Source organism: Amblyomma americanum, chromosome 9, assembly GCF_052857255.1.
Source record: "Amblyomma americanum isolate KBUSLIRL-KWMA chromosome 9, ASM5285725v1, whole genome shotgun sequence".
Classification (NCBI taxonomy): Eukaryota; Metazoa; Arthropoda; class Arachnida; order Ixodida; family Ixodidae; genus Amblyomma; species Amblyomma americanum.
The window spans coordinates 148,027,811-148,055,579 of NC_135505.1; the positions used below are offsets into that span (position 1 = coordinate 148,027,811).

Sequence of the window (27,769 nt, forward strand, 5' to 3'; positions counted from 1 at the left end):
TTCAAGATGTTTTGCATATCTTTGTTCGCAGTTCATCTTAACAAGTATCGTCAAGACCTGTCCAAGCTGATAATGTCAACCGCAAACACATATATAGGCAAAAGTGACAATGACGTCGGGTGCTAGTCCACTACCTCAGACCTAAGCAGTATGCTCGTTCTAGCCGCCGTTTTGAGCCTAGTCAGCGTCACTTCATCAGGTCAGTAATCACAGCCACGAAATTTGCATAACGAAGGAAATTTTCCTTGTCCTCGAAATTAACGTTCACTGTAGTTCTTGCATTTCTTATAAAATTCGTAGTATAGCTGTCAATGTCTCCTCCTACAGTTCGTTATGAAATTTGGTTCACTCGTTTATTATTGATGGCTGTATATACGAGAAAATAAATCTTTCACTGGAAATTGCGAGTAAGATTCCTAGCTATTTCAAATGCCGACGAATATAAATGCCGCCGCCGAGTTTATTTTCGTGTCCTGCAGTGCATCTGGAATCTGTCTCGCACAACATGAACTACATAATTAATTTTTCAGCCGCCAGCTTTCGCGGTTAGCTGCTGATCAAACCTTGTTGAACCACTGCGAACTTCCGATAGCCCGCTTATAGTCCCATGAACTAGACTCCTTCCGTTAACTGTGTTGCCCTGTGCTTTTCTTGTGCGCAGTATCATTCTTAGCGGTGACCAATTAACTCTTCATTTTCCCTTTCTGCTCCAAGTAACGTTAAAAGAAGAACTAGTTTATCCACGCCTGCTCCAAGAAAGAAGCGCAAATGGCGAACTCCTCCTGCGCGTCAACGATGACATGACACTGCGCCTACGGAAGAGCTCGGTGCTGGCGTCTGATCTCTTCTTCACCACAAACGCTGATGGCAAGTCCGAGCATACCTTGGTGAGCTAATCTTTAGCCTCGCTGCAGCTATTAACGGCTGCTTTCGGCGTAACGTCTGCTCGAGTCTTGCGTGTTGTGTCCGGCCATTCTTCAGGCGTGGTAAACTTGCGGCACTGCTACTCTGCAGCACTGGCAAAAAGTGTCAGCGTTGCGTCCAGCCTGCACACGGTCTTTTGCATGTGTTTTTTGTTCGCGCAACTTTTCTAATTGTGAAGAAGTGCACCTAACTAGCCCGACAACTTGCCCTACTCATGTGCTGCCATTTAGTTCCAAGCCACGGTGTCCTGATCAGTGCCGTTTGCGTATTTTCGTTTCAAGTGAGAAAAGATGAACCAGTGAATTAGCCGCGAGAAAGAAATACCCAGACCAATGCATTTGGCCGGCATTGTCTAGTGTTCAAATTATCAACAGTAATGCGCCGTTGTACCTGGAAAGAAATGGATTGAGGAGGGAGGTGTTCGCCAGTCAGTGCTCTGGACACAACGTTCGGTTAGATATTGTTTTCGCTAGTGTGGAGTTTAACGTTTCACCGCCACAGGAAAGAAAGCGTTACCGGCTCTGTGTTACCGAAAAGCAGTCTTCATCAGACATGACGCCGCAAACCCATAACATACAACAAACTTGCATAAAACTCAAATTTGCTTGTCTTCACACCAGCCCCATATTAAGTCATGTACGAAATTAATCGAATTAGCAACCGTAGCAATTGTGAACATTTTTCTCTCGATGCATCGCTTTGCACTGTTCTATTGATACTTGCGAGACACCGAGGCTGACAACCAAACATGCAGTTTCCTTCGCTTGTTCCAGAGTCGGAGATGAGGCAGACCATTGTAAAGAAAGCAAACAAAAGAATTAATCGCAAAAATAAAAGTGACAGAACATGGTTCCAAGTGTCCTCTGCAGAGTAAAGTCTCATACTCAGCGTTGAGAATCACACGCCTCTGGGACACAGGACCTGCAGTTGGTTTGTCAGCCAGCTTATAGTCTTTTCAGAGCCTACGGTGCACTGATGCAAGAATATGCAGGCGTCCGCAGGTCCGATGCAAAGTGGAGTCGCCCTCGTCCAGCGTCGGCATTACGCCCCGTAAACGCCACCTCCAACGTACGGCACACTAGGCCCCCACCAACCTCTGCACCCCTTTCTCCGCGCCGAACATACCCTTCGTAGATGTCAGCCTCCCATCACTTTCTGTTTTCTGCTCTTGATGTTTCACGGTTGATTTTTCTCTGAAACCCACCCTGCTGGAATGCCTGCTAGGGCGATGCAGGTATTAAGAAATTAAATTAATTATTAGTCATTACGGATGAAAACTTCCGCTGTACATTTTCGGAATCTGGAATCAGGAACTTCTAGACACAAGAGCTGCAGCACTATCAGTAACTCCATTAATCACCGAGTCAGGGCAGGTGGAAGGCGGGAGCAACTGCGGCCTCCTTTTCCTCATAACGTCTTTGTCCTCACAGTGCTTTGCGCAGCCGAGCTCGAGTGCTCTGGTGCGCAGCTTGCGCTTCACGCGTTCCCTCATCGCTCCTTTGATCTTCTCACAACCCGATGACACTAGACTCACCTTAAGACATGCGCCGGAATGAAATGTTTTGAACTGGAGTCTAAAATTGTGGTGCAATATTATGGTGAGCCCACGCAGATCGCGAACGCTATCGGAAGAGCAGCACTTCAAAACAGTTCACACAGCTGTAGCATAGCCATTACAAAAAAATTTAGACAATCTATAGACTGTCTATAGACTTGTGTGTATAAAGTCTATTGACTCTATATAGACAAACCCGGAAGAATAGTCTATAGGCAATACAAATACTATGGGCAGTCTGTAGACAATGTGTAGATTTGTGACCATACACTTTTAGTAGACTTTCTTAGACAGTATATAGACTATGAATAGACAAAAGAAAATATCTACAGGAAGGAAATAAAGTCTTTACGAAGTCTACAGACTCTTTGTAGACTATTTTTGTAAGAGAAGGCATCCTAATTATGACCCGGAGACTTTCTATATTTAATACTTTCACTCGCGGGCTTTTGTAAGCTTTTGCTTTACATCAACACTTGTTGTATCCTGCACGCACAAGTATGTCGGTGTTACCATCCTTTTCAGAGCTTCCGACTGCTCGGCCACACATTGTGGCCGTCCTTCAAGCGATGCTCGTAACTTGATGGTAACCTAACTATATATTTGCAATGAATATTTTTCCTAAACATTTCCCTGTCATCAAGTGAGCTTCTCGTACTGTAACATTTTCCAGTGGAATGGTACACGCTTGGAAGAGAATCTGTACCACGATAGCCAGCACCAATCGTCGGTAATGCTCTCGCAGGAGGACCATGCATTGAAAGTGGTAAGTACAGTTATGATCGCTTGGAAGTCACACCGCACTCAAAACAGGGTGCGAAATAAAAATACCGATCCCAGATGCCTCTTTCATTCATGAATTAGAATGAATTCCAGTCAGCAAAAATATAAACTCCTAATAGCGTTTCTCAATTTCAGGAAGGAATCCTCAGCCCAAACTTAAGAATCAAGCCCTTGCTGACTGAAGAACGCACAGTTGGAGCTCCCATTGTTCACAAACTTTACGAGATTGAAGAACCAAAGATGGACCTGCGTGAAAGCGGTTAGTAGAAATAATGAGTAAAAATGAACGCATAATCATTTTGAGCTCCGTCGATGCTTAAATGTTCGCCCTTTCAATGCCACGCTCCGCAGATGCTCTGACTGCGACTTCACTCCGAGAAAAAGAATCTGCCTCGCACGCCGAAAGGAAATTTAAGGAACTTGTCTTAATTGATGAAGAGGCGAATGGTAAAGTTCTAAGAAACACAATGATGCACGTCTGGCGCTTGAATTCGGAATAACCCTTGAGAAAATTATAAACTAAAGGCTATAATACTATACAGCGTTCACACCGGCATGGATCAGTGTCTGTAGCTTCAGAAAGAAGCTAAAACTTTGCGCGAAAACACAAAACAAGTAATTCAAAATTAGGTAACAAAATAGATAATAACACAAAATCCAGAACAAATGGCGCAACAAACTGATAGAGAAGTGAAAAGCTGAATCCTTAGATTGCCTTTAGGTTGCCTCCTATGGAGTCTACAATGAATGGCTAATGTTCCACCTGCGATTTTCCCGCCAGAACTCCGGTTGGAACCGGTTGATTGCCCTTATGGGTATGCCCGAGTCACCATCTTGTAGAATGTTGGAGTGTCTTCCACTGGATTACCCTATGAGATTATACTAATTTAACCCACCAATACAAATTAATATACCCATTAATCCTCACCAATCGACCAAATCCATTTCCTGGGGTTGGCATGCTTGCAAAACTTTGGAGATGCGTCATGTTCTAAATTCTTGCGGCCCTAAGATTCTCAAATCTGACGGTGTCCTATGACTGGTCCACTAGTGGTCACGTGGTGTTGAAGGCATAAAGAACCTATTATTCGCATTCATTGGTCCAAAGGAGTCCTCATGCCACTGCTGGCGAAGTGGTGCAGCCGTTAGGCGGTGCGCCACTGCCTGGGCAGGCGGCTATTTGAAACACAGCCAACGGCGGAACTTGCGAAACCCAGGTGGTAATTACATTGAATTTGGCATCGGTGAGCCCTTTGCTCATAATCCGGTGGGCAGGTTACTTCCTGCCACGGTGGACGGGTTGTGGTCACGTCACAATGTCATGTGATTTCTCTAGCCCAATGAGAATTTTGTGACAGAGTAGCCAGAAATTTTTTTGTGAGACGACAACCTAAATGCTATCACATTAAAGGTATGGCTTTTATCACTGCTCTTTTTTTCCTTTTCTGTTTTATGTTAGCACAGTGCCTTATACCGGAATCTCGCCTTAGCAGTTTCTTAACGAATATTCAGTACCTTGTGCGCGTGTGTGCTTGTCTCACGTTAATGTCCAGTTTCCTAATATCTAATATGCTGCAGACAATTAAAGGCGATTGTTTTTTTTGTTCTTCTTTAGCTCACGATCCCTTCGATGTTTCCTTCAGTTTTCCCTGGCTATTTAAGACATGGCAGCAGCCACGTAAGTGCAAGCACTATTTTTCACACTTTTAGCTGCAAACAGCTCGAAAATTTTGCTTGAATCTTAGTTGCGCAAGTTTCCATTAACTTAGCCTTATCTAAATTCATTTGTCATAACATTCGAATGCATCAATTACTTCAAAAATGAAACTACCTTTCCTCTCAATATTTTTCTACCTTCATTATCAAAATTCCGAATAAATGTTACCCGATGTTGTTGTGCGCTACGAAGCGCAAAAACGTTTAGGCTGTGGCCACTCGCACAGAGTTGGGCGATGATGGAATGTGAAAACAAGGGCTAATCGAAGAGACGAAGCTAGACGAGGGCATAGACTGGGGGACGGCTGAGCAGACATCATGTTGTCGACAACATGGTTGGTGAAAACCTGCTCCAGGCCTGCGCCGAGAATGAACATGAAATTAATGGGAGCGACATCGTGCTGATTTGTCGCTCTGGGAGACGTTTCTACAACTGGCTAGATGAAGCGAGTTAAATAACAAAACAGAAAAGTAACTGAGGCATGGGAATCGAATGTCTCAGGTTTGTGTTCCGCAAGGAATAAATATAAGCATGAACGTAGCCCGAAATCACGAATAGGGAACAGAAGTTCCATTCCTGGCAAAAGTTCCCGTGCTAGCTCGCACGAGTAGCTTCTAGAGAACTTGATTCCGGGGTGGGGTGGCACGCATATCTTGTTCAAACACCTGACCCCCTATTTTGACTCGGTCACGCCCTCGATGGAGACATTGCTCCTCAAAGTATATTGTCACGTACTGGTGACCGCAGTCCGGAGAGCAGCTAGAGAGCGAAAATTAACTTCTATGCAAAACTCTTGGAACGAAAAAAAATGGAACGAATCACTCGGCTGCGGCGTGGCAACAAGCGTGCTCGGCGGTCGTTGAACAGAATGCCCGCCGCTGTCGGCCGTGCTCAATTTAAAGCTGACAGCGAACTTTCGAGATAAATCGCGCAAAGTTACAACATTCTGGAACGAGTTGAGTTGGCTCCGCCTGGATGCGATCAATCGAGATAAATCTGGTCGCGTCTAGCATCGCAAACAAAGCGATAAAGCTGCGTGCCGGTAGCTTTGAAGAATAAACAAAACGTACAAATATTCGCGGCAGTATAAGCACAAGGAGCGTGAGTGGCCCTTTTAGCCCCCTACAGTAAGGGCCCGATCGCACGGCGGTAGCGAATGCTTCAGTGTGTATGCATGGACGGGCCCCTTCCCGTTTTTTCCACCCTCCTCGTGGCCGAGAGACCACCTCAAGTTTACAGTAATAGTATGTGCTGTACAAGAGCGACCCGGCACGCTGTAGTGGAGGGGTCCGCATTTCTTGATCAGTTTTGACCACCTGTGGTTCCTTAACGTGTACTCGCTTCTGACAACACGCGAGTGTCCTCTGCCTTCCTTGCCTGTGTTGTGTGCGTCTTTCTTTGTCCTTTGTCCCGTTTTGCGCTACACTCACATACCATGGGTCACCGGGACACCATCTCGCTTCCTGGGGCTCACTCGCAAAACGCTTATGTATCCCCTGAGCCACCGCGGCGTGGTGGCTGTTCCAATTAAATTGTCGGCTGTAATAAGGTTCACTGCACTAAGTATTAGGCAGTACTTGACGAATTCCTACAGTACAGCATTCAGTGTTGGAAATGTAGGGTGTACTTTGCTCTGTTTGAGCGCCTCCCAGAGTGCAAAGCAATTTGTGCCAATTTCTGCCGCGTCTGCATGAATCCTTTTTATGGCATCACTCTTTCTTCATGTGACCATATCTAAAACTATGCGATGGACGTCATCCGCTGTTGAAGCATCTCTACAGAGCGTGCCTCTAATAGCTGTGGATTCTTGCCATACAGCCCAGCCACCTGCCGTGGCAAAAGAGCTCCCAGAGGAATACGTCAGCGAACTGCACGTGGTATCCTGCAGCAGTCACGAGAAGCAGTTCGCAACAAACGAAGAGCTGATCGCGTACCTTGCTGTCCTGATGAACGCAGTAAGCATCGTTCCATTATTTCCTTGTGAGGTAAATGTGCAGAAACGGTTCTCTTGCTGTCTTCACGAACCAAATATTACGAAAATGGAGCGAACGCCGCTACAGAATTAAAAAACTGCTTTTTTCCGCATAACAAATAAAAACTTCGCAAAGAAAAAACGTCCTTAGGGCAGTGCTGAACACTGTCACAAGTTGGATGCTCTCGGCACTTGAGCATGTATGAGCGTAAGCTTCGATGTAAGAGACATCAAATCAAGTCAGACACAGCGCCGTTGTGAAGCCGCTATACCTGACGGTGACAAAGTATAATACCCCTGTCACACGGGCACTTTCGATCCTCATTGAGTCAATGCTCATCGAACTCAATGCAGATCGACGGTTGTCACACGGCCACTTTCAAGCGCAATCGAGCTCGATCCTGCTTGACTCGATGCCGATTCCTCAAGAGTGCTTGAGGTTCCAAGCACAATCGAGAACTCTCGCTCTCATGAAGCTATAAAAATAAACACAAGTTAACAAAACCAAACCACAATTGTTGTTGTGATTGATTAAAATGTAATACAGAACATTTTTCAGGTACTATGCCTGCTTATATGCAAACATTTGAAAATAATCTCTACACCACGCTCCAAGCTTCGCCGTCAGTGTAAACAAAGATGGCGTCCTCCTGCTCGTCGGCGCGGAAACTGAGGAGCGAGCGCGAGACAGCCGCTCTCATCGACTGCTGGCAGGACCGCCTAAATGATTTGCGGCGCCAGAAGAGAAACGCCGCAGTCTATGCAGAAATCGCGGAGGCGTTGCGGGCCCTTGGGTTGCATCGCACAGCAGCAGAGGTGCGCCACAAAAACCAAAAACCTGACGCAGATACGCAATGTACCGATTTGGCTACGGATTTGGCTGCCGCTGTCTCCGACTGCACAGTGTTGCCGGACATCGCCTTGATATGGCTGTCGCGGAACATTTGGCGCCACCTAACACACATGAGGGAAACTTCTCAATGAGCATTGAAAATGCCCGTGTAGCACCGGATGTTTCGAGCGTGCTCGAAAATCTCGATGCAGATCGAGCTCAATGAGGATCGAAAGTGCCCGTGTGACAGGGGTATAAAACTTGTTTTCATTAGCAGGCTCAAACCGGGCCTCGCGCTAACTAGAGCCTTGCATTGTGATGCCTCGGATGCTGTTTGCTAACACGTGGAGGGCAATAAAATAATCTCCTTTTACAACGACAGCTCTGAAGCGCACATTTCTGGGTTTCGTTTCGGTGTAGTAGTAGTAGTAGTAGTAGTAGTAGTAGTAGTAGTAGTAGTAGTAGTAGTAGTAGTAGTAGTAGTAGTAGTAGTAGTAGTAGTAGCAGTAGTAGCAGCAGTAGCAGCAGTAGCAGTAGTAGTAGCAGCAGTAGCAGTATTAGTATTAGTGTAGTAGTAGTAGCAGTAGTAGCAGTAGTAGCAGTAGTAGTAGTAGTAGTAGCGGTGACCGCAGCGGTGGCGAAGTGGTTGAGCATCCGCCTCGTATGCGGGAGGTGCGGGGCTCGATCCCCAGTGCCGCCGGGTACCCACCGGTGATACAATGGGTACAAGCTTTCCCCTGGTCTGGTGCTCGGCTTATTTTAGGGTGAAATGCTTGGGAAACGGGTCTTTGACCCCACCTTGAGAAAAAGAAAAATATCTTGTGACATGGCGCTCTTTGGCCATAGCTGCCCTTGCGCCATAAAAATCCATAATCATCATCAGTAGTAGCGGTAGCAGTAGCAGCAGAAGCAGTATTAGTAGTAGTGTAGTAGTAGCGGTAGCAGCAGTAGTAGTAGTAGTCGGTGTAACCGGCAAGGCGTTATCATGGGACCCGACCCTTTAGGAGGGTATAAGCGTTTAAGCTGGAGGGTATGGCAAGAGCTGGGAATACGCAACTGGAGGGTGGCTGCCACGGGAACCATCAGAAAGGTGGGTAGCAATGAAGAAGGAGGAAGGATACGGCAAGAGCAGAGGAATGTAACACGGTCCGCCTGCGGTGTCTACACCGGCACGCGCCGCCTGCGCAGGGTCTCAATGGCGGTGGCACTGCGGGCATAGAGTGACACACTGGAGAGGAGCGCTACGCAGAGAACCAGTTTGTTTCGAATGCTAAACAGAGCGCTCTTTTAACCATGCATATATGAAGACGCTCTCACATTCTCTTCCTGATGGGAAGAAGATGATGACCCAGACAAAGCAGATGACTCGTGAAAACGAAGATGGCCCAGCGCGTCAGCCGAATTGCTATCGCCACGTGTGTCTGTGCCCGACCTGGTTGCCCTCGGATTGTTCTCGCCGCTGCTCCCTTCCTCCCAGCTCTTTTAAATAAACCCCCGCCTTACATTGAATATTTCGTGAAATATTAAGAAACCTTAGTAGCTGCCGCTGAATCTCGTTACGCAGTGGGAACTGTCTCGTGAGTTTTTTCTTGGATTGCTTCAATGATTCATCGTCACAGCATATTTCATTTCACGCCTCGACACAATATGCCCGTTTTCTCCTGCACCTTCTTCCAATGAATGCTCTTCTGACATTGTCATGTATGGGTCATTTCCAGGAACGTTTTTACCGGAAAAAAGAATGTTGACGATGTCACTTTTCTCATGTAGCTTTGGTTTCGCACCTGGGTGCGAAGGGACACTAGTATCTGATCAGCGGCATCAACTAAATTTTTCAGTGTGATAAATAAAGCCCATGACAAACGCGGCTCTGAAAAAAAAAACGGAAGAACTTGCTTAAAATTCGCTCAACGCCGCTAGCAGTATTTAACTCCGTCGTTCGCATCACTCCAAGATATGAAATACTTTCCTAGAATATTTTAAACAGCTTTCCCGGTGGCTTTGCTTCACATGAGCCATTCCTGGAGTGTGGAACGTGTTTATCGTATCCAACGTTGCCTGCAGCAAGTTTAGAGTAAGCATTGCCCAATATTTTCGACACAACATCTCTGCGAAAAGCGACCAGGCAAATGGGGTTTTCTTCTCAACCATATAGTAGAGCCCTTACAACAACCCTAAATAAAATTGTTCTCTTTACCTTACACTGATTCAGAGCTTAAGTGGTGCCATAAGTGCCGGGATAAACGGCTAAAAAGCAAACACCATCTCTTGGCTACTTTTGGAAAATTTGGTACATGCCTTGCACAGAGCAGCAGAAACCGCCGCATAATACCGATATCATTACCTAACACCTTGGCCGTTTCCTAGGTAAACATATGGTATGAGGGAATGGAGGAACCAAGACTCAAGTTGAAAGTTGTCGGAATCACCCGCAATTCAGTGAGTATACGGTTTTGATGGCATAGGACAATATTCAGGGCTACAAAACTACACCCAGCCCATGAGCAAAACTAATGAAAGCGACTACGAGCAAAACTCTGAGCGTCAGCCAAGGGGAACAGCCGCGCCTTTGCGTGACATAAAAAATTGATTTAGTAATAATGATAGTAACAATAATAACAACAGTGGACCCTCGGAAGTGTAGTCGTTTCACTCACGGTGCCGAAACCATCACCGGATGTTTACATTGGCAATGTGTTCTTTAACATGGTAATGATAATGTTCTGCGTGTGCGTACCTGAAGCACAAATCAAACTCTGTCATCCAAACTACCGCTCCCTACTATGAAGGACAGTTATTCTTTCTCGGCTCCAGTAAAATTGTTGTACAGGTATTCTGCTATCAGCAACCTGAACTGCTCTCGCTTTCTTTAGACATCTTGAAAATAACTCTCAGAAGCAGCGCCTCTGTGGACCAAGTCTACTGACAGAGGTTCAGAACTGTTTTATTTTAGTTTCTTTTTTTTTCTCTTTGCAACGCGTCGGTGAAACATAATGTATGCTATAAAATTTGAAATTATCAGACTTGTGTTTATTTTTTTCGTGTTGTAAAAGACTTTCTTTTCATTTGTACGATCTCCTTAAAACTTATACTGTCATAGTCAGTATTTTACCCAGTAGCTCTACTATATCATTATGGTGTAAATCTTAAGCTAATTCGAAATCAATCAATTTTAATTTAAAAGCAATCTGTAACAAACTGGAGCGAATAAGCTATTAAATATTGAATATAAAGCTGTGGCAGGTAGCAGAGTATCGAACGAATTCTAGATTAGAAACTGTAGAAAAAAAACTCCCAAGACTTCCTATATCCCTTATCAAGACAGAGCTAACATTCTCAATGTGCTACTTATTAAACAATACTATCCTGCTTTTTTAAAAGTTTTTATTTCTGTTACTCCTTATAAAACAACATGATGCAGTATGTTTGAAGCATAGCGGCATTTCTTTTTGTTTTGCTTTGTGCGCCATAAAATTGTGGCTTCATTTTTCATTTCATCTCACAAATGTATATTCTGGAGATATATACAATGAAATGTATTTCAATTTTCTTTTCTGCATCCGCACAGATGTTACGCATTACCACTGATATCCTCTCCGAGCATAATTTTTATTCGCCAGTATGCACTCACGCCCATGGTGTCATGTCACTGACTGGGCTTTAAAAAGTGGTTCCCTGACTTCGCCAAGCCGTTCAAAGACAAGCTACCTTTTCAAGCTGTGTACCATGACCTATGATGTGGTGATCAAATCATTGTCTAGTTTATTATTATCGCCACAATCGATAGATATTTCTTGTTAAATTAAAAGCATACCGGGGGGGGGGGGGGGTATATTGCACCGGATTTTATGGCAGAGGTTTTTATAATTGTGGAGGCACTGTGGCTACCTGAGAAGAGCGCCTTATTTACAGGGAAAGAAAGAGAGGCAGGACTGGGTCACTGTTATCTGCTACTCTGCACTGAGTAAGGGAACAAAATGGTTAAGACGGTGACAATGTGCACAGAAGAGATATAAGAGGTTTTAATCATAGGAAAAGTGAGAAATTGAGATACAGCTGCATGCCTTTGATCTAGGGTAAAGAAGAAAAAAATAACAAAGAATTGAAATGTGCAGATCTAAGTGATCATGAACTTGTAATACGTGCAAGCACATCAACGAAGCAGCATATCACCGCCGATAGACGAGACTAGCGCAACGTAAAAAGCGAAGACACTCCAGAATCGGGCGAAAATCAGAATGTGATGCCTTCTGACAATGCCTTGCTTTTGAAACTCGATCAGCAAATGACTAACATGATACTCGCGAAGAATAGCATTCAATTCTCCTAATGCAACTACATTGCAAGCCACATGGGGCCTGCATGCGTCATACCTCATAAACTTCGCCCATTGGTTGAAAGGAAGTGATGCCACCATACCGGTGCGTTGCCATTGGATGAGGGAACTGACCTCACTACCGGTAAAGGCATCAACAGCTACGAATGCTGCTGCGTTGGCAACATAAAATCCAATTGGGTGCCCGTGCGCATTTTTTTATATATTGTGGTACTTCTAGGACGGGGAATCTGAAGTCAAAGAAGAAGGTTATTTGATGGCCGACAGGACCCTGAACCAGTTCTCAGATTATGCCGATAAAAAGATTCCAGGAAGCCCTGATGCCATATACATGATCACAAAGTAAGCTTTACGCTTTCTGTCTTTCTTTTCTTGGGCCTTCGCAAAAATCGTTACTGACTGATTTTATTTAAGCATAAGAGACTTGAGCGTTTTCTTTAAAACCAGATTCCAGCTATGCTCGGAAATTTCTCAGATTACCAGGCACACATTAAGATTGGCTGTTAGAAATTCTTGATTTCTTCGCGCCTGTTCGCTAAGAGTGCAGTTCTGGCACTGGGTGACGCTCAGAATGTAGGCCTTGTTGAGGTCAAGGCCAGTTCTTTCATCTTTCATAAAATGTAGTTGCCCAAAAAATAAAAATGCAGACGAAAACACGTACAATACTCGAAGTGCGGAAGTTGCGTGACGTAAACGCAAAGGTTTCTCCTTTTTTTTTTTTGTCTTCGTCGGACAAGTGCGCTTGTTCACGCAGCCCAGAAGTAAACCACGTATAACGTCTTCAGCATTTAAGCTTAAATTTGTGCATGTCTTACTAATACAGCGTTCAATACTGGTTTCTACGATACAACAAAATTGCTATTTATTGAGTAAAATGCCTTCGCGTTTTGTTTAGGTTCTATTGCTCTGACCTGGCTAAACGTAAAGAGTATTTTCCGAAATGAGTCATGTGCTTGTGAAGAGAACTAGAACAGCTTTCTGGTAAGAACTAAACCACTGCGACTGGCGGTCGCGTATAGCAAATGCTCCTAATGTTTCTTATGTTGCCCTCACGAATTACATTTATTTGCATGCACTGCTCTCCATCATTTCAGCATGTAAATTTTAAAGATGTAATAAGTCCAGGGAAGCCAAGATCTTTGATAACTTTTTCAAATTTCTGATAACCTAGTTTTGGAATTTTTTTCGTGCTTAGCTTCCCAAACAAAATAAGAGTGCGGAATTCAGGCAGGTGGTTGTTTACGCTCTCTTATTATTTCAAATACTTCGTGACCTCATCTAATTCGGTATTTCTAGTGGCTCTGAGCGTTTGGTTAGAAGAATCTAATAATGTTCTTGCTTACTACGGGAGAAAGCAAACCATATTTAACACATTGAGTACCAAGAGCCAGATCTTTTATGTCTAGCCAGAAGGATTTCTTACCGGGCATGATTCTCTCGCAGTTTATAATGCATGGCTTGCAGCAATTATTTTTTTGTGCTTAAAGCACCTCAGTTTGGCAAAAATATTTCGTCAACGCCGTCCTGTGCGCCGCCGTGTGACTGTAGCGGAAAGCTACTCAGAAACGTCTCTTTGATTCTCGTTTGAGGAGTTTGACGTAGATACCAAAAACGCGTCGAACCGCGCGAGATGTTAATTTTTTCGCACTGGCTTTTAAACATTGGCCCTTTATGAATATGTAGAATTTGTACACCATCATTCTTTATTCCAGCAGCGTCTGCTTGGGGTCTAGATGGTTCATGGTTTCCAGGCGGAAATCTTTTTAGCGCCACACATAAAGAGGGCAAGAAAGGCGCTAAAACATGATTCTCATCATATTTTAGAAATCTTAAGAAATCAACTGTGAGCAAGGAAATTTAGAGTTAACAGTAAGAAATAAAGATGAAAGCCGACAGTTATCTTGACCTCTAGCAGTTCCCGCGCAAGAAAGTTTTCGCTTGCCGTTTAGTATTCGCCGTGCATCCACATTTTCTTCAAACATCAAAGCAACCAACCAAAAGGAACACGTTCAAATGAACTCGCCTGTTCCTTGCCGGCTTTTCCCTTCTGCTTCAAACTTTTCCCCTCATGTAACAGCCCCTTAAGGAGGCTGACAGTATTAATAAGTGAAATGAAATGTAATGAAAATTAGTGGTCAATTCTCACTCGCCCCTCCATATGCTATCCGTCCTGGTTAGCTGGGTTAGTAGAGAGACATGTCGAATAAGGGATGGTCCAGGAAGTGAGGCCCGCGACGGGATGAATTTTTCTTCAAATTCCATTTTTCTGGTGGTGCAACATGCATGTGGTGTAGGTACACCACAGGGCAAGGGGGGTGGTAGTGAGTAATTACTGCCTCAATAGAAATCTACTACACCTTCAAGGAGTCTTACAGGCTCATGACAATACTTCAACGCCACTTTAACGAGTCCGCTGACAATGACGTAAGACAGCCCTTACAGTAAGAATAGTCTGTGGGCAATAAAATTTGTACAGAATAGAGAGTTTAAAGAATTATGTCCTTAACATTTTTATTAGACATTTTTCTACAGAGTGTGTACAGATTATGTATAGACAAATGAAAATATGTGTAGGAAGGCGACAGTCTATAGAAGTCTATAGATTTTATATAGACCACTTTTACAAGAGAGTGAGAGCATCATATACTGAAGACATATCAGGAACTCAACTTTCAGCAAATACATATGCAAAAGTAGTGGTCGAATAAAAAAAGGTGCCAGCACCAGTATGCTGAATGTCCAGTAAGTGTGAGAGAGCCCTGTGGTTTAACGATAGGTACAGTGTACTATATTAGGGGATCAGATTACTGCATAGATTAGGGGATCGAAGATTAGGAGATTCAGAGGAGGAGAACACTAAAGCAGTTTTTTTTTTCTTCCGGGATCGTGGTTACCTGGCTCCGTCTTCTTTTTTTATAGCCTTTGAACAGAATGAGGTGAGGCCTCTTGAGTATAAGAATGCTAGAGCAGCTGCGCCTCATCAAACCAGTGTTAAATTTTGAGAGGATGAACGAGTACCATATCTCGCGCCTCCTTTCAGCTGTGGCTCAAGTTGCGTAAGTGCGTCTGAGTGCATACGCGAGTGCTTTAGAACACGTGACAAGCCTCCTATTGCTGATCATTTCAGTCAAGACATGGCAGATGTGACGCACTCTGGAACTATAGCCAGTGGCATCGCTGGTGAGTCTCTTATTTCTTCCAGAGAAATGAAAAGAAACAACACCTGCCTTTACTCTGCGGAGGCTATAGTAAGGCTACAGTACCATCCCCCAGCAATTACGGTGGCTGTCAAGATTGTAAGCACATAGTCAAGGTCCAGCACCAGGTCCTCTTCTCACAAGAAGCGTTTTCGTAGCTGTATAACATATGAAACGAACGATTCCGCAAAATTGAAATATTACATTTTCAGTCTACGAGTACATGGGAGAAGTATAAGGCCCTCGCGCTTACCTGCATTACTCGCAGTGAAAGCTAAAAATTTCTTAGCATATAACATGGAACCTATTTTACTCGTACAACTCACTTTACCTTACCAGACTTGCCGGGCCACTACATGCGCCCTAAAGCCCCCTGCTGTGCCTCCGACATTCTACCGCTAAAGCCAGTCTTCGTGAATCTTTTCGGCAGTGACAGTTGGGTCAGCGGAGGGAAGTGTGGAGTTGAAGACGGAAGACGTCTTGCTAAGCCGACTATACTTAGTGGCATGAGCAGGGACACTTTGCTTTTCGTTCTTTTTATATTCCCACGATAAGTTTTGCCTTGCTGCGGCGCCTACGCTACGCGCCGAGCGCTTTTATATGTTAGACTTTGACTGCGGGAGTGATGCGTGGGTTGGTTAGATACAGCTTCGCCGGAAGCGCGTAGCATGCGTGCAACTGGTAAGGCTGAGCAAGAGACAGAGGCCAGCCGATTTTCTCCCTTCTTTTACAGTTACCGTCGGCAGCAGCGCCGCCTTTCTTTCGACTGCGTGGGCGATGCCCCTGACGTGCAGGCGTTACGCCAGCGTCGGCAAGCGCTGGGGTGGTGGCGTTGCGTGGCTACTCAGTTCACGTCACCGGCTAGCCAACAAGATTAAGCTCTCAGTTGTGCAGGGCAGCCGAATGAGAAGCAGGCCTGATGCAAGCTTGCCGACAGGCACAGAAACGTGAACGAAGTCAGAGTGTATGCCAAAATCTGCTACGAATACGGACTTGCCTTACAAAAGCTTCTTTAGACAGTCTATAGTCTGTCCATAGACTTCTCACTATAAAGTCTATAGACCGTCTGTAGACATCCTAGGGTTATAGGCAATACAGATGCCATAGACAGTCAATAGACAATCTATAGGTTTGTGGCCATACACTTTTAGTAGACTTTTGTCCATGAACACTCTACAGACTATGAATAGACAAAAATAAATATCGATAGAGAAGGCAATAGAGTCTACAAGAAGTCTACAGGCTGTCTATATACCATTTTTATAAGGGTTGGCCGCTAAGATGAAGAAAAAAGCAGCTGGAGTGGTGACACGTGTGGCGTCAGATTTGTCTCCACACTGTCACTGATAACTGCCGGTGGGTGGTAAACAGGCTGTTAGTTTGTTTTACTGCGACAGCAGTCAAGGGTCTATGGTATTCTGCGGTATTCAGAAAGGAGACGGTCCCGAAATAAGCTGTAACTCTGCGGTCCGCCTCATAACAACCCAGGTGTCAGCGCCTCGTGAGTCGCCACCACTGGAGCAGCTGGTCCATCACTGTCAGCGCTCCGGAGGGATTACTGTCGCGTGCGCCCAAGCCGAAGCAGAGTGCACTTGCGATGATGCTGTCGCTTGATCAGTGAGGAGGCAGATTCGCGCTCCGGATCAAGAGGTGTTTCATACATTGACCCTCTTCTCCGTTCACCCGACACACCACGGCTGTCCCTGCAGCGTCGGGCCCAAACAGGAGGCGGAATGCAGGCTGCTGTAGACCACCTGCTTGGGCCTCGAAGAGCAATGCGCTTCCAATGTCACTATCAAAGAATTTCACCAGGCGATGCGGACTTTCTGTGTTCTATATATTCGCAGAGTAGCGTTTATTAGCGCTCGTGAGACGGCCGCTATTCGAGTACCTGCTTTAGGATCTTTTAGCCTTTTTTTCGCGCGGAGACTTCCTGACCAGGGCCGGCCATGAAACCCAGCTTCCGGCTCATCATGAGCGTCCTTTTCAACTACTGGTTTTCGATGCGGTAGATGGTCAGATACTGGAATAGTTTTTGGTGTGGTTTATGGGTGTTTAACGTCCCAAAGTGACTCAGGCTATGAGGGACGCTGTAGTGAAGGGCTCCGGAAATTTCGACCACCTGGGGTCCTTTAACGTGCACTGGCATCGCACAGTACACGGGCCTCTAGAATTTCGCCTCCATCGAAATTCGACCGCCGCGGCCGGGATCGAACCCGCGTCTTTCGGGTCAGCAGCCGAGTGCCATAACCACTGAGCCACGGCGGCGGAGGCATACTGGAATGCTACGCGGGCCTGCCTCGAGTCGCTCATTAAACACAGCCAGTTCTGATAAGAGAAATCTTGCTATTGGCTTCTCTGACTTCAAAGGAAGACCACCTGACGTCATCTCGTACATCCTTAACAGCTAAGCAACCGTGGCATTCTAGAGCAACACGGCCTTCTTTCCGCTGGCTGTGCTCTAGTCGTGCTTTGTCACTAGGCGATATGCGCACCAGGGCGGTAGCGAATCTCACTGCCGGTACATGGACGTACTGATAAAACTCCCGCACAGGGACCTTTCTGTTGTATCCCCAAAGGTTTCGGCAGTATCACTTTGCCAGTTCCCCGCCACAATTCACGCAAATGCTCATCACGGGGTTCATATTCGGTGATACCAATACCAATAGAATAAACTATTTCTCAGAACACGTGTCCCACAAATATTTGGTTGCAATTGTATATTTTATCTAGAAGCGATTCAGAATCCTTGTCCTCATCAGCCGCATTAATTTGTATTTCATTTTTACCCTTTCCAAAACTTGCACCGACTAAAACTTCTATCGTATTTATCACCAACCTAGCATTTAAAAAATCAGGAGCCTGCTGAATTTTTTTTGCTCATCTATCTCTGTTGAAAGCCACTCCTTTCTTTAAAGCTTCGGTTTCATTATGAATCGCAGTTATAGGACTCAATTTGTTATACCAGTTCAATTATAATGACGAAGCTTTTGCAAGTTCATTTTTAATGCTCTTGTGTTCTGCGTAGGCCTCGCATTCGTGGGTACGCTGTGCATTTACCGGAATGTCGGCATCGGTGAAGACCCCGCGCGCAGCTACAAAGGAATCTACGCAGCCGCCCACGAGATTGCTCACATGTGAGTGGTCCAGTTGCCTTCTTCAAGATCAGGCACTAGCATGCTTTAGTCACGCCCCTTTTCGCGAGCTGAAACCTTCCATTCCTACAACGATACGCTTGAGCTTCGGAAACCCGAAGTGGCTAAAGGTATAACCGTTTCGTGAACTTTGTCCTTAACTTTTTCCTGAACTTTGTCCTGAACTTTGTCCGGAATTTGTGCGAGTGTTCCTGCGCGCAAGAGGTCGAACCGGTAGCAGCGGTGGCATTCCGCGCAAGCGTTCGGACTGGCTTGCGCTTCGCGAGCAGGCACCGGAGAGTGGCCCAGAATATGCCGAAAAACGCCACTTGCAGCAAAGCGTGACGCCCTTGCAATGACACTTAATGGCTGTTCGACGATCTAATTGTCACGATTTTTGAACTCTTGAACAAGTATAGTAGTTAGCGTACGTGTAAATTTTAATTTCAATTCTGAATTTATTGTGTTTTGACATTACAGCCATGGAACAGAGACAAAAGGCGGGAACGAGGACCGCCTGACTAGACCCCTGCGCCTTCATAACTCGACAACACTAGCAAAAAGCGGCCGTAGCAAGAGTTGGTACTAATATCTGGTGTTCGACATAAAATTAACTGAATATAAGAACATTATTTGACTTCATAGAGAATGGCAGCAAATTAAATGAGGTCGAAGCATGCAAGTTGCCTAATAACTATTCGTTATAAAACTAAATTGATTTACAAAATAAAAAGAATGTGTCACGACCAGTTCCAAAATGTGCAATAATTGCTGATGAAATTACATAAATCACTGTTGCATAAATTTAATGACATCCCGTAGGAAGCACGAACAAATCACTAGCAGTGAAGAAAACCGTCAGAAAGACTTACAGTTGTGAAAAAAAAATAGGATTTAGCTCTTTTCCTGAAAGCAGCCGGAGAGGAAGAGTAATTTACCTGAAGTACATTGCAATCCATACTTAACTCGGCGTGAGTTGATAATTCTTGCTGGGAATCCCAGCAATAAAAGAATTAATCCGGGCCGAGACCGTTAACTGTAATCTTGGAACAGCAACTTTACTCAAAGGCATGCTGCTGTCTTGGCACAGCCTACACCCCTGTTGAAGATATCCTATCTTAAGAGTGGATGAGAGAAAATGCATGCCGTAGTGCCCCTAGACTAAAGGATTTCGCCTGCTGAGTAAGAGGCTCTCAGTTCTAGACGCACTGGGGAGGCAGCATTCCCGTGGCGGCTACACGAAAGACCAAGCGTGCATGCATATTTTAGTAGACATAATAGATTTCCGTGCAATCCAAACACAATACGGTGCTCTATAAGCATCATAGTTTATCATAAAATTTCGTCATTGCCTTGTAAAACCAATTCTTCACCCTAGGCTTCAAGTGCCACATCCGGCTTAAGTTACAACGCAGCAAGAACGGCAAACCTGAATGGTACTGTTATAACGAAAACGGGAAAGAAACAAAAAGTCCATAATGCGGGCCTGTTATTTTGACTGCTTGCACTGGTACGAAGGAATAGCATTACCACACACAGGGGCTGAAAGAATCATGCAAGCTTCCGCCGACCTGCTGCACATTTCTTGGCCGTTGTGCTCATCGAAGTGAGCAGAGAAGGGGGCCGTTAGCCACGCGGGCTGCCAGATCCTGGCGATAACAAACCATTTTGCATTGCAGCACTGAGGGGTGAAAAGAAACAAAACAACACGAAATTATAATAAAAGTATGATGCAACACCGCAACAAGAGCTTTCGCGGCATCAGTCGACCACTATTCCTTGGCGAAGACGTTAATGTGTTCCTGCGTGACATCTCGCTTGAAGGAAGGTAGGAAAAGGAACGCAGAAAAACTTCTTTTGCCAACCGACTGGGATAGTCACTCACTTTTCGCGCCTATATTGCCGTCTGTTGCTCAAGAAAGTGCGCTACAAACGCGACGGCATTAGAACAGACGTTCGCAGAAGATCCTGAGCGCTTTGTCACACTGATTCAGGATTGGCCGAGATGGTTGTGATGTCACATATTGAGCGGAGTAATGAAAAGGATTAAAAATCGTATTAAAGATTTACAACGAGGTCATAGCAAGACTAAAATATCATTGTGGCATATAAGTGTAAAGTAAATTAGTAACGCTTAAAATCAAATTGGGCAAATTAGTCGGAAATCGAAACCATGACCCTTGGGTTCCGTATCAGACACGACAGCGTTAAGCCACTGAGGTGGTTTCGTTCGACTTGATTAAAGGAAGATCTTGTGCGTCTTTTGATGTGTCACATTGTCTATTATGCCTACTAATGTATGCTAGTGAGTGAGTGCAATTATGGAGAGACTAATTAAGGAAGAGTGTTGCAAATCGCCATAAACGCTGTTGCGTCACATCCTTAATTCAGAGCTTAAGTGTCCCCTTAATTTTGATACTCTCAGCAAGGATCGGGAGTGGGTTGGAGCACAACCTGTGTTACCCAATTGGTTACTACAACACAACTTCTGATTTGCTGGTACCGCTTCAGTTTAGGCGCTGCTCACGATGGCGACCCCGGGGCGCCGGATATCCCCAACAACCCGGGAGCGAAGGCCTGCAGCTGGAAAGAAGGCTACCTCATGAGCTACGAAGATGGTGGACACAAGAAGTACCAGCTCTCGCCCTGCAGCCAAGGCCAGATACGCGCGTTACTCAGGTGATCGTCGTGGCTCGGGTCCGCGGTTGGTTTTCCCGCGGGAGTAATAACGAGGAGGCAGCGAGGTCCAGGAAAACAAAAAAAAACTCAGTTGCATTCAAACTACATCATAAAGTGCGAAAGAGGCGGCACAGAGCAAGACGCGATACGAAAGGGAAATACGACGAACTAGTAGTCGGATACTCTTAATAGCCTTCTCTAGTCAATTTCTTGTCTTTTGACTCTATTGAGCAGGCACTTTCTTCGGGGGCAACTGTTCCAAATATAATAGGGCAGGGAACTGCTTTTTTTCCTTTTTGGAATTGCTGTACTTTTTCCGTCACCGGGCGGTTACAATGTTAGAGAATTGTGACCCATGCGAGCGTCCGGCGTTTAGGTCTCCTGCTCACCGACAGGACCGCGCTCTGAGCCCAGTGCAGGACTCCGTCAGGAAATGCAGCACTGGGGGTCTCGTAGCTAGGACAGGGGAGTCGTGTGAAAAAAAAAAGACATTCTATCTTTCTGCTTTTCAGGCATGTTCCTCAGAAATGCTTGGATGAGACATCTCAACGGGATTACATGACGAGGCACAAAAAACTTCCCGGCCAAATGATCACAGAAGAGGAGTACTGCAAAATCTTGTTCAAGGCCCAGGGCACTGGAATGCCTGTCAAGGTGCGTTCAGCAAGGGCCCTCACCTTCGAACTTTGGAGAGCAGTATATTTTTGTCTACTCATGATGTTTCCCCAGGTTCAACGCCACAGGTGATGCGCGAGAAACATCCGTGCTAGGTTTCAGCAGGAACTGTACGGATTCCATTGTTTGAGTTCCCCGCAGGATAAAGTATATGTTAGGACTGTATTCGTTTGAGCAGGTTCGTTAGCAGTTCTCAAAAGTAGGTTTAGCACAACTAGATACAACAGAACGGCAAGACAGTAAGTGAGGCTAACACCTCTCTTTGCTTTATATACGCAAAGCTTTTAATTCAGCCGAAAACCTTATACATATTTTCTCAACAGCAACGGGGCGCTTAGTTGTGCGGCGTTCACGAAAAGTCGTATCAAAAACCCCAGTTACTTCAATTAGCACAGAAAAATAAAATTTCTTCACAGGGTGCGCGGAATCGAATTAACGGCCTTCAGATTACGAAGCGAGCACGTTATTCATAGACCACAAAGCCGCGTTGCTGCCTGGCGAATAAAGGTGAACCTGGTGTATGCCTTGCCTTACGACTGTGTGCTAATGGTAGGCTTGTCAATAAGAAGGAAAATCAATATGAATTCAAAATAGAATGCTTTGGAAATAAAAGCATGTAAGTAGTCTGAAGTGCCCTCCGTAATGTTTTAAACCTCAGTTATCGAGTTTGAAGACGCACACTATTCAGACATACAACGCTCGCATTTGCTCTGCGACGCTTATCATGAACTATCATCTTTGTAAAATACAAAGCAATTGCTTTCTGGCAAGGTCGCTGTGGGCTGTAGAAAAGAACCACTAGGCTTGGTTTTCTGGTACCGAGATTATTCTGATCCTTCCCACGCCTGCCTGCGTCCTTTGATTGCTGATGCGGGTTTGCCACTTCTTCATATAATGACGTGCACAGGAGCATCTAGAACCATGTGAAACATAGTCTTTTTTTTATGTGAGGAAAACATCATTTACTAGGTAGACGTTTAAAACTATGCTAAACCTTGAAGTAAAAAAAGCAGCAAGGAGGAAGAGAGGAGAAAAAGCAGCCACGAACGACGCTCGCGACACTGGGGAACGCTGGATTCTTTCAACAACTTTAATTCTTATTATGCCTTATTATTGTCAGCCGAGTAGAAATGTGTACCTGGGTAAACTAATTCAAGCCTTCACTGCAGTGTCCACCTCTGCGCATGCTCTACCAACGCGAAGCAACTTTATCGTGTCGATTGTGGCTCAGAGTGGCTCTCGCGAAAGTTTATTTTTTCCCCACTGGGATAGAAAATAGTCCAGACTGCGGCGCCAGCTCATATGAAGAGGAAATACACCGCATTCTTCTTCTTTACATCTAGAGCTGCTGGGAGATAAGGCCGCTGTCCAGAGTATTGGCACATAATGAGCCACTGCGCCCACAAATTGTCGTTGAAGAACGCACTCTGCGTACACCAGCTCACATCTCACAGCTCACAAGGTGCATCTATATATCAAAGCGACCGATCTGCCCGAATCCCCATATATATATGCACAGCACTTCCTGGCGTGTCATGTGCACCTTCGTTTACTGCTTTTACTTCCGGTCGCTACCTTCCGATCTCACAGCGCAGGGTAAGAAACCAAAAATCAAATCTCTTTATTCCGGCTGCTTTCCCCCCTCTTCCTCCTTGCTACTTTTTTCTTCAAGATTCAGCAGTGTTTTAAACATCTACCTGGAGACTGATGTTCTCCTCATATAAAAGGACTATGTTTCACATGGTACTACATGCTCCTGTGCACGTCGCCAGTAAGAAAATACCTGCATTTCTGTAAGAAGCGTTCTTTAAGCGTAATCTTCAAGGGAAAAAAACGAAACAAATCTCTAATGCAATTCATTCAGGACCCAAAGTCTTTGAAAGACTGCAAGATGCAGTGTTGCCTCCGGACTTACTACGGCCCCGGAAAATGTGAGCAAGAACGTCTCCTGGAAGGTATGGCCTGCGGGGATGGCAAGGTACGTGCTATCAGCGAAGAACTGCTTGTCATGGCCCTTGAAATAAAGACCATCAGTAAATCAGTGCAGCCACACAGGCACTACTAGCTTTGGAAATGAGCATTAAGCTTTCGAGAATCTACTATCTGCACCCATGGTGGGCTGGGGCCTGCTTTCTTAAAGTAAATGGGAAAACCAGCCAGGCTTTGGAGACCACAAAAAAAAAAAACTGGCTTTCTCTTGTGTCCTTTTTCTCCTGGAGTTTTGCGATTCTAGCCTGTTTTTAATCGGTTCAAACATTCCACCCTGATTCCTTGACTCGGCAACAAAAACATCAGAGTAAGGCTCTAAGTGAGCGTAGAAAATGACACAGCTCGCCCCTATTTTTTTTCTTGCCACGGCGTTAGCATTCTGGATTCAAGTACACTAAAGAAAGGGCTGCTGGTGATCAGAGTTATAAAATTGTGGCAGGTGGTTTAATTGTGAATATCCCAACAATTACATTCAGATAAAATGCCCTGTATTTTATTAACGCGATAGGGTTAAAGGTCCCGTTGTCCAGAAAATCCGCTGTCGGCGTTCTCTGCGTCGGCGTAGTGAGGGAAAAATCACGAGCATGAGCAGATAGCGCCCAGAGAGCAACCTACGAGGCAAGTGGCCTACCTAGATCACGTGACCTTGCAGTGTCATCACAACCTGTCCACCGAATAGTGTGCAAACCACTCAATGTGGCAAGTTGCAGTTAAATTAATGATTGCTAACTTGGCAAGGGCAACCTGTAATCGGAGTGCAGTGGCGCATCGCTTAACCGCTGCACCACTGCGCCAGGAGGGGTATGAGGACTCCAAGGTATCTATGAATGTAATATAGAGAATGACCTTCTGCATAAATGAAAATTAAGCCTTTACGCTATCACGTGATACCCGTAAGGAGGAGCGTGTCACCTCCAATTATTTTGTTCATGTTTTCTAATAACGCGTGTCGCAGGCTCATTCACATACTGATGGAGGTAAGCCGTCACCGCCAGACGCGCAGTGATGTAGCACATAATGAACTCAAGCGCCAATGTAGCACAATTTTATTTGCTAAGCGGGGCTACAAACCCTTCTCATCTGAGTCTGCACACATCTTAACACACGAATGTAGCTGTCGTTATGAGATTATCGTTCGTTTCCTAGCTTCATTCAAAGAAAGCAAGAGAGATAACGCGCCTACAAAGTCTTCGCAGTACGAAAAACGCGGCGGGTGTTATGTCATCTGCTCGATGTATGGACCACTGCACTTGCTATCCCCGCTGTGTCTAAGTGCACTGCAGCACGCTCACTAAAGCACCGCCCACTACAAACAAGAAATAAAGTTTCACCTCTTCACCACCCCCCCCTCGATCACCCCCCTTTTTACCTCCTTTTCTTGTCTATTCGTAGCCTACAGACCGGCTATAGACAGAAGTCTACAAAATGCGTGCAACCATAAATCTATGCATTTCCTGCTGTAGGCTGTCTATAGGATTTGTCCTGCCTGTAGACTAATCTATATGATGTAACTATAAATAGACTATAGACTTTGTTTAGAACAGTTTATGGATTGTCTGTAGGCTATATATCGAAAACGCTCTGGTACGTGAGCAATATGCGGTGGCGCTTCTGCCGCCGGCTGGGACGAGTGAGGAAAAACTTGGGGGTGAAAAGTAGGCTTAGCGCGCGTAGGAATGCATTGAAGCAAAACTTTTCAAATTAGTTTTCTGATTTCACAGTGCACCTATAATGTGGTCCAATCTTGGAGCCAATCTTTGTAGCGGACCCACCAAATGCATTAAAGTAGTGACCATAGTTTCTTCCAGTCTTGCAAAATTAAATGACGCCACTCCCAATGTCAAAAGACCTACTTGAACTATCGGCTCTAAGCAAGTTTTTTTTTTTTTGCCTTAGTCTACTTACGCTGAAGCGAGTTCAATGGGAATCTCCTTGCGTTTCAGACTTGCCGCAAGGGAATCTGCGGTAACCACACCTTGCCAGAATGAACATCTTTAACAAGCACAAGCCTCGGATTAACCATGACTGGGAAAAAAAAGACTTCATATCTTTCCTCTTAGTAAGCTGCGCAGTGCAATAAACCAAACATCAGCCTGAATAATAAAATTTGTACAAGAATATCTTTACTGCTGCTTGTATGGATTTGGGGAAAGTTACTTTACCTTTCTCATTAAACTCTAAAAGTCGCTTTCGGCTGTCTTAAAATAAGTATGCAATTTCAGCATTTCTGGTTAATGTCAGAGCTCAATGCACACTCAACCAATCTGGCACCTCTGCAGGAGCTTGGCAGGAAAACTTAGTGAAAGCAAACTGAAGGAAGAAGACAAACATTGCAGGTGCACTCAAATGCCACTAGAGCTCTCTGTGATCTATAGACATTACTTAATGTGATCACTGTTCTTTTACAGTGTTCATGTTTTATAGGTGATGCGTTCTGTCTCATCACTGCAACTCGGTACTGTCCGTCACGTAGACTGCTCCGTGTCGTGAACTTGTCGACATTAGAAAGGCTTCATGTATTATAAGCTCCATAACCTCTTGCTGCCCAGGACCAGCTTCCCCAACATTGCACAACATCACTGACGAATGCATACCGGGCAGCATTCTCAGTCCCCTTTGGCGAGGCATGGAACCCGCTTGCGCAGTTTCATGTTTCAAGTTTAAAATGAGATGCTCATTTGGTAAATAAGTTGCTTGGAAACAAGAAGTCTATAAAGGATTCCAAAACGTGAATTGTGTTGGGAACTTCATGTCAGAAACTACGTATGTGTACATATTTATTTGCTATTAGCGTTCACGGCTTTCATACAATCCGTAAAAAACAAGTACGAAAATACAACTAAACAAATAGGATCAATTCGAAATCTAACAAGGATAGCGCAGAAATACAGGCGATCACATGAAAATATTTTCTTAACATTGAATAGGAGGAACGCATAGTGTTATATTGGAGGTTTGTTAGCCATAATTCAGGTCTACCCTCTACAAATGTGGGCCAGCCTGTTCTTACGAAGGGCTCTCTTTCATCTCTATTTATCTTGTCATTGGTGACGGATATGGAAGAATGGAATCAAAACAATTGTATGGTACGGCCGCGGCCACATCCCTGTCTGCAAACATACAGTTGCGTTACGTTTTTATGGAGGAAAAACGCTAAGGCGCCCGTGTGCTGTGCGATGTCAGTGCACGTTAAAGATCCCCAGGTGGTCGAAATTATTCCGGAGCCCTCCACTACGGCACCTAATTCTTCCTTTCTTCTTTCACTCCCTCTCTTATCCCTTCCCTTACGGCGCGGTTCAGGTGTCCAACGATATATGAGACAGATACTGCGCCATTTCCTTTCCCCAAAAAACCAATTATTAATATTATTATTCGTTTCAGTGCACTGCCTAGAAAATTATTTCAGCATCGCTCTCACCGCTCATCTGGCAGCAGGAAGGTGAAATGTATTTAAACGTGTAGCGGATAATTCCATGCTTCCCTGGTGGATAAATACGAAGACGGCGTTCCGAACGGTCGCGTTTTTGACGTTCTCCGCTGAAGTGGATAAGTCGGTCCAATATCGAGGTACTGTTGCGAGGTTTTCCGCCAGTAATCCCGCACTGCTCATCCCCGTCAACCTGCTGTAAAGCTGTTTTTCAACTACGTCTTCCTGCATGCGGACCTTTCTGGCCATCCATGTCGTCTCCAGGACTTCAGTCATGCCTTACCTGGTGTTATCGATCTAAGTGAAATCGTTTCCATTCGACAGTTCCAGATGTCGCACGTGTGGATGATAGCACGCAAGACAGCGTTAATCAAACCTGAGCTCCTGAGCCCTGGAGATTTACAACTGAAAAACTTTAGAGGCGATTACGATGGTCATTAATGGGAAATTTTAGCGCAGCTCTTCGCGTATTTTAGTTTTGCGATATGCTACTTCTACCTGCCATATGGCTGTCAGGCGTCGTGTTACGCTGCTAACCAGCCTCAGAGA

General features: G+C 45.0%; 2 protein-coding genes across 2 annotated transcripts in view; one reads left to right on the top strand and one right to left on the bottom strand.

Moving 5' to 3' along the window:
• The window catches only part of LOC144104830 (uncharacterized), a 135,552-nt gene that overhangs the window by 83,597 nt on the left and 24,186 nt on the right, over positions 1–27,769 (bottom strand). The gene's annotated exons all lie outside the window — the stretch shown is intronic.
• LOC144104828 (venom metalloproteinase BumaMPs1-like) lies at positions 115–25,823 on the top strand. The gene is made up of 14 exons (XM_077638039.1): positions 115–199; positions 715–887; positions 3,153–3,245; positions 3,398–3,521; positions 4,878–4,940; positions 6,798–6,934; positions 10,151–10,222; positions 12,340–12,461; positions 15,247–15,299; positions 18,345–18,453; positions 20,962–21,129; positions 21,642–21,783; positions 23,669–23,782; positions 25,737–25,823. The coding sequence occupies exons 1-14, from the start codon at positions 151–153 to the stop codon at positions 25,779–25,781; spliced, it is 1,464 nt and encodes a 487-aa protein (XP_077494165.1). The 5' UTR covers positions 115–150; the 3' UTR covers positions 25,782–25,823.

What these genes read in the sequence shown, in the direction of transcription:
- LOC144104828 (XM_077638039.1), top strand. Translation starts at nt 151, where the DNA reads ATGCTCGTTCTAGCCGCCGTTTTGAGCCTAGTCAGCGTCACTTCATCA. An exon ending in AGTCAGCGTCACTTCATCAG is followed by an intron (nt 200 to 714) that starts GTCAGTAATCAC and finishes TTCTGCTCCAAG; the next exon opens with TAACGTTAAAAGAAGAACTA. An exon ending in TTGCTGTCCTGATGAACGCA is followed by an intron (nt 6,935 to 10,150) that starts GTAAGCATCGTT and finishes GCCGTTTCCTAG; the next exon opens with GTAAACATATGGTATGAGGG.